General features: G+C 42.6%; 1 protein-coding gene across 1 annotated transcript in view; it reads right to left on the reverse strand.

Moving 5' to 3' along the window:
• The window catches only part of TMC3 (transmembrane channel like 3), a 58,683-nt gene that overhangs the window by 2,650 nt on the left and 47,891 nt on the right, over positions 1 to 8,142 (reverse strand). The window contains exons 20-21 of the mRNA XM_007115193.2: positions 4,850 to 4,892; positions 2,787 to 3,036 (exon numbers count right to left, since the gene is read on the reverse strand). Of these exons, the coding sequence (XP_007115255.2) occupies positions 2,787 to 3,036; positions 4,850 to 4,892 (293 nt within the window). The remainder of the gene's footprint in view (positions 1 to 2,786; positions 3,037 to 4,849; positions 4,893 to 8,142) is intronic.

Raw genomic sequence — 8,142 nt, forward strand, 5'->3', positions numbered from 1 at the left:
GGTACGCAGGCCTCTCACTGTTGTGGCCTCTCCCGTTGCGGAGCACAGGCTCCGGGCGCGCAGGCTCAGCGGCCATGGCTCACGGGCCCAGCCGCTCCACGGCATGTGGGATCCTCCCAGACCGGGGCACGAACCCGTGTCCCCTGCATCGGCAGGCGGACTCTCAACCACTGCGCCACCAGGGGAGCCCTCCTAGCTCCTTCTTTGGAACGGTCCTTCAGAGCCATCTGAGAGGCCGTGTCCCAGGCCATAGTTCTCAGTAAGTCCACCAAATGAAACATAATTCTCAAATTTTAGGTTGTGCATTTTTTTTCAGTCGACACCTATCCAGGACTATTGGTATCTCTCCTCTGTACCAAAGCCCAATAGATACATGAAGACAACTCCTAATATAGCAAGATTTCGAAGTCTTTGTTCACTTAGTCATTGTCTTTAAAAACAAAACAACCTCACCCCTTACCCCTGCCAAACAACTCTCCTATATATTACCTATATTGCTTTCACTGTGTTACATTCAGATCAGATATAATTCTCCATGTAAGTTAGGGTCAGTGCATCCTTCTAGATGTCCTACCTCCCTGAAAAGAACACAGGGTTCTACTGCTTTCTTATGTGTAGGTACAACTGAAATAATTGGCCCATACAAATGCAGAAATGATCTTGCCCATAACTTGGCCAGCCTGGAACTAAAATATAAAAGATCTTGCCGATAATATAGCCAGTCTGAAGTGAAAACATAAAAGATAAAAAAAAAATTTTAACAACAACGTCCTACTGTATAGTACAGGGAACTATTGATATATTCAGTATCTTGTAATAACCTATAATGGAAAAGAATATGCAAAAAATATATATGTATATACATGTTTATATAACTGAATCACTGTGCTGTACACTTGAAACTAACACTGTTGTGTAAATCAACTATACTTCAATAAAATTAAAAAAAAGAGATAAAGGCCCAACTCCAAAGAGACTCAAAGGCCTTAGTGGTCTGTATTACACTTCTTTCCAGCGTCATCTCTGGCTTCCCTCCAGGCTCTCTTTGCTGCAGTCTCTTCCCAAAGATGCCTCACTTCTTCATAACATCATACCTTTGTTCATGCTTATTCTCCACTATGGTACCTTCTTTTTTTCTTTTTGGTTTTTATTTTTTTATTTTTAAATTTTTTGTGTTTTCTTTATAACATTTTTTCTATATCCCCCCCCAAAAATATTAAATGGAGATTGGTTAAATAAGTCATAGCGTACCTAGACAGTGGAACAGTAATTGACCTTTTCCTCCCCATCTTTATTGAAGTATAACTGACAAATAAAAATTGCATATGTTTAATGTGTACAACTTGATTTAATATATGTATCCACTGTGAAATGATTACCGCAGTCAAGCTAATTAACACACTCATCATCTCACAGAGTAACCTTTTTTTTTTTTTTACAGCACATGTCATCGTCTCCTTTTCATAGAGGGAATTAATTGACTAAGAACTGCAAACTTCTTTTAAAAAAAACTGGTATATGGCTTAGGCAATACTGTCTATAACCAACCAAGAATGCTCTGGAACATATTCTAGTTTCTTTCTTAATAAATAAAAAGAATCGTACACTGTGACCAAGTGTCGTTTATCCCAGAAATACAAGAATTGGTTTGTTTTTCTTTAAGTCTTAATTTTAAAAAATAGCTTTTCATTAATACCAGTTTATTACTCAACACTATGGTACAGTCTTGATTCTTCTCCATTTGGTGAGCTCTTACTTAATTTTTAAGGTCCAAGTCCAATATAATTTCTCCTATGAAATATTTATGCATTCTCCACGTAGACTTTATCTCAATCCCCCTTGGCCTCTGAAAACATACTGTTTATCACAGAAGCATAGCATTGATCACATTATCTAATATTTAAATACATCCTTCTCTCACTATACTTTCAACTCTTGGAGGCAGAGATGTTTCTGATTAATCTGTAGTATCCATCACAGAGAGTACGATAGAGTTGATTCTCAATAAAAGTTTGTTGAATTAGATACTAGAGAATTCTTTACAATACAAACATGTTTGGATTAGGCCAATTTGGAATTTTTTGAGTTAGAGTGTTGCTGCCATTGACAAGCAAACAACTAATATTCTAATTAAAATTAACCCCTCTATTCATTAAACCAGGTCCCCAATGGAAAAAAAAATTTTGTTAAGGCATTTTCTTTTCTTAGGCTATAGAAATAAATACCCTAGGTTGGCAGGAAAGTTTGCTTATAGGTTATATGGCAGAAGGCCGAGGAGGAAGAATTTGTCCCGTTTGACAAACTTTGTCCCCTCATTTCTTCTCAATACCAGCTGTCAACAGGCAGAAATGGCCTTGTGGCCTTCAGGCAGAAATTGAATTTAATGGCTCTTACTTCCTGAACCTGTTAGGGCCTTTGAAGCCCTAATGGTTTTTTTGTTTTTGTTTTTGTTTTTTTTGATGAACAAAAACTGAACTATAACTTATTTTATATTTGGAAATAAGCACAACAAAAATAAGAACTAATTTTTATCCTTCTAAAACGCTCCATCAGGTTTGGATGACTGGGACAGTCTCTTCTGCTCTGAAAGATCTGTGTTCTTCTCAATGGGAAAATAATGCTTTGGTCTTCTGCTCCTTTTCATCACCTAATCCTTCCTTATCCGTTGCTGTCCCTAACGTTTCAGCATCCCTAATGGCTTTGTATCCTGCTCTTTATGTCTCTGGGCCATCACTGGTAAGTATTACCCAGGAGGCAGATTTCCTGCCAAGCTGCAGTTAACTCACCTGGTAGAGTTGTGCCCGGATCTGGAGATGCCAGGAAGAGGCAAGCTGGGACTGCCAGGTCCTGGCTGGGAACTCGGGGGCGTGGGCTGGGTGATGGTCTCCACCCTGCTACTCTTGCTACTTGATGAGTCGAAACTGACCACATTGCCATTGTTTTGAGGTGTCGCCGAGTGAGCCGAGGACAGCTGGCTGCCGAAATCGCTGTCCTTTGGAAACCTCTTGGTGCTTTCTTCTTGGGTTTGGATGCGGGCTGCAGGAAGAGAGAGGGTGAGGGGAAGACAAGCTAAGGGGGGACACGCTCAGGTTGGTTTCGCTGCAAGTGTCCTGACTTCCAACAGGTGGGTCTACAAACAGTTGTGTGCCCTTGCAGATACTCCTGACCCCACGGGTGACAAACATTTCATAATTCAAATCATTTCTTCACTGAGAGTTGGAGCTGGAAGGGAGTGTGGGAGGAATCAAATGAACCCCGAGGCTTTACACATGCACCATCTGATGCCCCCATTAGCAAAGTGGGTTATTCACCAGATTTGGGGCTCTGGTTCTTTATCTATACAATGGATACGATGAAGCTTAGATGATAATTATGATTTTCTGGAAAGAGTTCACAGAGCATTCTGAAAAAAAGGTGTGGTCTTGGGCTTGAAAAACATTAGATGACAGTATTGTTATCCTGAGAAAGTTCCTAGTTTTTGAAGGCAACCTGAACTAAACTTAATTATGTGTCATCGGCAAATAATACTTGATAATTACAGTGGAATTTTATAACATGAGCTGCAGTCTCTTTCCATAGCAGTTTTTAAAAATTTTTTTTATTTGATATTGGAATATAGTTGATTAACAGTGCTGTGTTAGTTTCAGGTGTACAGCACAGTGATTCAGTTATGCAGGTACATGTATCTATTCTTTTTCAAATTCTTTTCCCATTTAGGTTGTTACAGAACATTGAGCAGAGTTCCCTGTGCTATACAGTAGGGCTTTGTTGGTTATCTATTTTAAATACAGCAGTGTGCACATGTCACTTTCCATAGCAGTTTTTAATCTGTAGGCTTGCTCTCTGAGGAAGTGGATGGAGCAAACACAACGCTTAGGCCTCATGACTCTTACTCAGGCATTTTCTTGGTTGGTTATCTATTTTAAATACAGCAGTGTGCACATGTCACTTTCCATAGCAGTTTTTAATCTGTAGGCTTGCTCTCTGAGGAAGTGGATGGAGCAAACACAACGCTTAGGCCTCATGACTCTTACTCAGGCATTTTCTTGGAAGGAAACACAACCGTCCCAATTAGCTCTGCATTGAAGCAGACAAAGGAGTTGGCCAACAAAGCCTTTTAGGGTCTCATTTTTGTTTATTTTCTGAGGAAGAATATGGACTACGTACGCCATTTTGTCGTTGCCCACTGATCTTATTAGTGGCTCCAAGTGGCAGACATGTTTCCTTTGAGCTGCACCCGCCCACTTTCCCCTCCCTTCAGCCCACACCAGACTTGTGCTCCTTGTATTATCATTCTTTCTACAGGGAGGCTCTTTCCTTTTCCCTCGATGAGCCCAGATGGGAACAAGTGTGTCCAGGTGCTGCTGGGGAAGATGGGAAGAAGTGTGCCCGCTGGGTTTGGATTTCATACTAGGGAATCTGTTTTCATGGCTGGACCTGCCCACCTGGCATTGCTCTGCAGGCAGGGACAGAGAGGACATGACCTAAGGGGCAGAGAACTGGGGAGGGGGGCTTGCAAGGAAAAAAACCGGCCATTGAGAGGAAGTACACAAAAGTGAATAAGGCCAAGATGTTCTTACGGGTTTTCTTCAGATTTTTGTGCTTCTTTCTCTCTCCAACTTCAATATTTCCTTGTGATTTCAGACGTGTTTTGGGGTTATTCACAGGTCTGGGTCTGATGTAAAAATTATAGCTATAAACCAACATTTATATCCCTAGATTTTTATTGTTTCTAGTTAATTGTGAAAGCCACAGTTGAGTAGGAATGTTTATTCGTGATGAACCTTAAACTGCTGTTTTTTTAAAATGCTCACCAACTGAGACATCGGGAATTTTTGTGTGTACTTACCTTCTACCATTTGGGCAACCTTTTTCTTATCTTCAGATCTTGCCTAAAATATAAATGATAACCATATGTTTGTTTTGGATTTAGCAGGAAGGAGTAACAAATACAGTTAAGTCCCCTACATATGAAACGGGTTCCATTCCGAGAGTGCGTTTGTAAGTCCAATTTGTTCGTAAGTCCAACAAAGTTAGCCTAGGTCCCCAACTAACACAATGGGCTATATAGTACTGTATTGGAATAGGTTTATAATACTATTACAAAATAATACACAAAAACAAACAAGCACACACAAATAATACATAAAAAACAAACACAAAAAATAAAGAAAACATTTCTAATCTTACAGTACAGTACCTTGAAAAGCACAGTAATACAGCACAACAGCTGGCATACAGGGGCATGTTCGCATCTTTGAAAGTTCTCAACTTGAAGGTTCGTGTGTAGGGGACTTGCTGTACTGTTCTTGGGGGTGGGGGTGGGGAATGATGTAGGTATCACTGCTAATCCTTTGGGCCATGTCTGAGCTACTGCTATCTCCTGGGGACAGTGTGCTCTGGTCCTAAGCCTGTTACTTGAATGAATAAACGCTGACACCTGAGAGCTGAAGTTTTATCCCTGGCAAGTTTCATTTTTAGGGGCAGCTCTTTGATAGACCATGTTGAGATTCTTCTAAGCATGGTTTGGCTGAGACACAAAAGAGAAAATATGGATCAACCACACGGGAGATGTGTGTTTCCATAAAAATGCCCTTTGCAACTCCAGATGCATTTCCTTCTTTTTTTTTTTTTTTTTTTGTGGTCATGCCATGTGGCACGTGGGATCTTAGTTCCCCGACCAACCAGGGATCAAACCTGGGCCCCCTGCAGTAGGAGCACGGAGTCTTAACCACTGGACCACCAGGGAAGTTCCTAGATGCATTTCTTATTTGACTATATATGAAATGAGTTGGTGTTTCTTTACATGAATTGATATTTGTGAGAGTTGTTTTTTTTTAAATGGAGAAAGGTGGAAGTTTTTTGCAAGGGGTTCTGGGGCTGGGTGAAGCAAGTAAGGTATCCAGGGGTCAAATTTAAGTAGGTGCTCACTCTTGGGGCTGTGGGAGTGCAGGGTCGGTGTGACCCTGAGAGTCTGTGCCTCTAAGTTTGGCAGCCTGGTGCCTCGCTTGCCTCGCCCCAGTCCTGGCCCCGGGGGAGCACCTGGGGTGTGCAGAGGAGGAGAAACTGTGGAAGGATTGGGGAGTGTTGGTTTCCCTCTGACTGTTCTGAGATCTACGGTTTGAGCCCCAGATGGGAGAGAAGGTATAGTAAGTCCCCCACATATGAACCTTCAAGTTACGAACTTTCAGCGATGTGAAAGTGCGTTCCATCAGCGTCAGGTGTGAGTGACATCGCAGCTCGCCCTCCGTCTCCTATTGCTGACGGTCCTTCAGCTCTACCATCTCCCCCCTCCTCACCCTCCTCCAGTCAGTAACTCTTCTTGCCTGTTCACTCAATGCCAGCCCCTGGATGCCAGCTGTTGTACTGTACTACTGCACTTTTCAAGGTTCTGTACCGTAAGAGTCAAAATGTTTTCTTTATTTTTTGTGTTTGTTTTTTATGTATTATTTGTGTGAAAAGTATTATAAACCTGCTACAGTACAGTACTCTGTAGCTGATTGTATTAGTTGGGTACCTAGGCGAACTTTGTTGGACTTAGGAACAAATTGGACTTACGATTGCGCTCTCGGAGCGGAACTTGTTCGTATGTAGGGGACTTACTGTAATGACAACCAGAATTTAAAAGATACGAAGAAGGTGGGTCTTTGGGTCCAAACAGTGTCTTTGGGCTCAGATGTCCAACTCGACATGGGATTAGGGAGAAGCCCTTTCTCCCCGCCCAGTCAGTGCAGCCAGCAGAAGAGCCCAGTACATTGCAAGCTTGCTGTGGCCACAGGAGGGGGAGCTGAAGTGCTGAGGGCATGAGCAAGGCCTCTAGGAGAGGAGGCTCATTCTGGCAATTGAGGGCCTGGGTATTCTTAGAAACAGCCCTGGGAGATCCTGGCCGGGGAGGGGTGGCCTTGCACTCTAGCAGGTGGCCAAGAGTCCTAGTAATTTGAAAATGTGACCTCACTGGTATTCCCTGGCCAGGGAAATCAGTCAGATGGTTGACAGCACATTCACGATAGCAAAGGTTACGTAATACTTGCATTTTGGATCTGCGTTCTGAGCTGGTGGTTGCTGAGCTTTAAGGATCTTGCGATGCTCTGAAGGTAATAGATGAGCATGCTAGGGCAGAACAGCACAGGGCGGTGAGTGCATTTCATCCCCCCCGTCGGGCTTTTGTGTTCCCGGCCAGATGTGGGCTACCCACTGACCGCCCCACCACCCCCTGAGGACAAAAGGTATCAGTGAGTTTTCAAGCTGGCAAGTGCTGGGAAGGAGCTGCTTTCCTTTTCTCTCTCCTGATTTTCAAAGCAACCTCCATTGACCCGGAATTCTGCACGGATGACAGCAAGAAGGAAGGAGTGAAGATGGGAGAGGCATGTTACTATGCATCATGGTAGGAGTATTGGATCAACTACTTGATGTTCTTTCCCCTTTAAGTTAAAACAGACGCAAGTTAGCTGCACTGTAAAATTCCATGTTGAGATTAAACTTCCGGAAAATAAGATAATGATAATCACATTCAACCCCATGATCATGGCCACAGCGATCGCCGAAATGCTGTTGATGTATCAATCATGCTCTGCCTCCCTGGCCCCTGTGTGATGCAGCGTCCCTGCTCAGATCATCAGGCTCCGTAAGTGACTTTTGAATGAACTCATTGAATTTATACAATTATTGGAAAGCAGCGCTTTCTTCCTGGCCAAACGCGCAGAAGCCCCCCCAAAGCAGGCAGGAAAGTACTCACAAAAGCAGCAGCACAGCTGGCAGGATAACCACAGGGCTACTGACGTACCCAACCACAGAGCCAAACCATGCGGGAAAATCCTTCTCAATCGTCTCTGACACGATGTCATAAATTTTCTCTTGTCCACTGTGAGAAAGAAAACCATAATTCCAGATTATATTGCTTTTGGCAGAAGCATCCTGCAAGCCATTAAAAAAAAAAAGAAAAAAGGCTAGCTAGCTAGAGTCCAACCCTCAAAGTCAGTTTCAAAGCTAAAGTAAGTATCTGATGAATGTGAAAGATACATAACTTCCTGAAATGATTTCATCTGAAGTAGTCATTTAATTAACATGTAGGTTTGAAGATGGGGTCAATAACCACATGGTGTGTGTGTGTGTGTGTGTGTGTGTGTGTGTGTGTGTGTGTGT

The sequence above is a fragment of the Physeter macrocephalus genome, chromosome 11 (assembly GCF_002837175.3).
Source record: "Physeter macrocephalus isolate SW-GA chromosome 11, ASM283717v5, whole genome shotgun sequence".
Lineage (NCBI taxonomy): Eukaryota > Metazoa > Chordata > Mammalia > Artiodactyla > Physeteridae > Physeter > Physeter macrocephalus.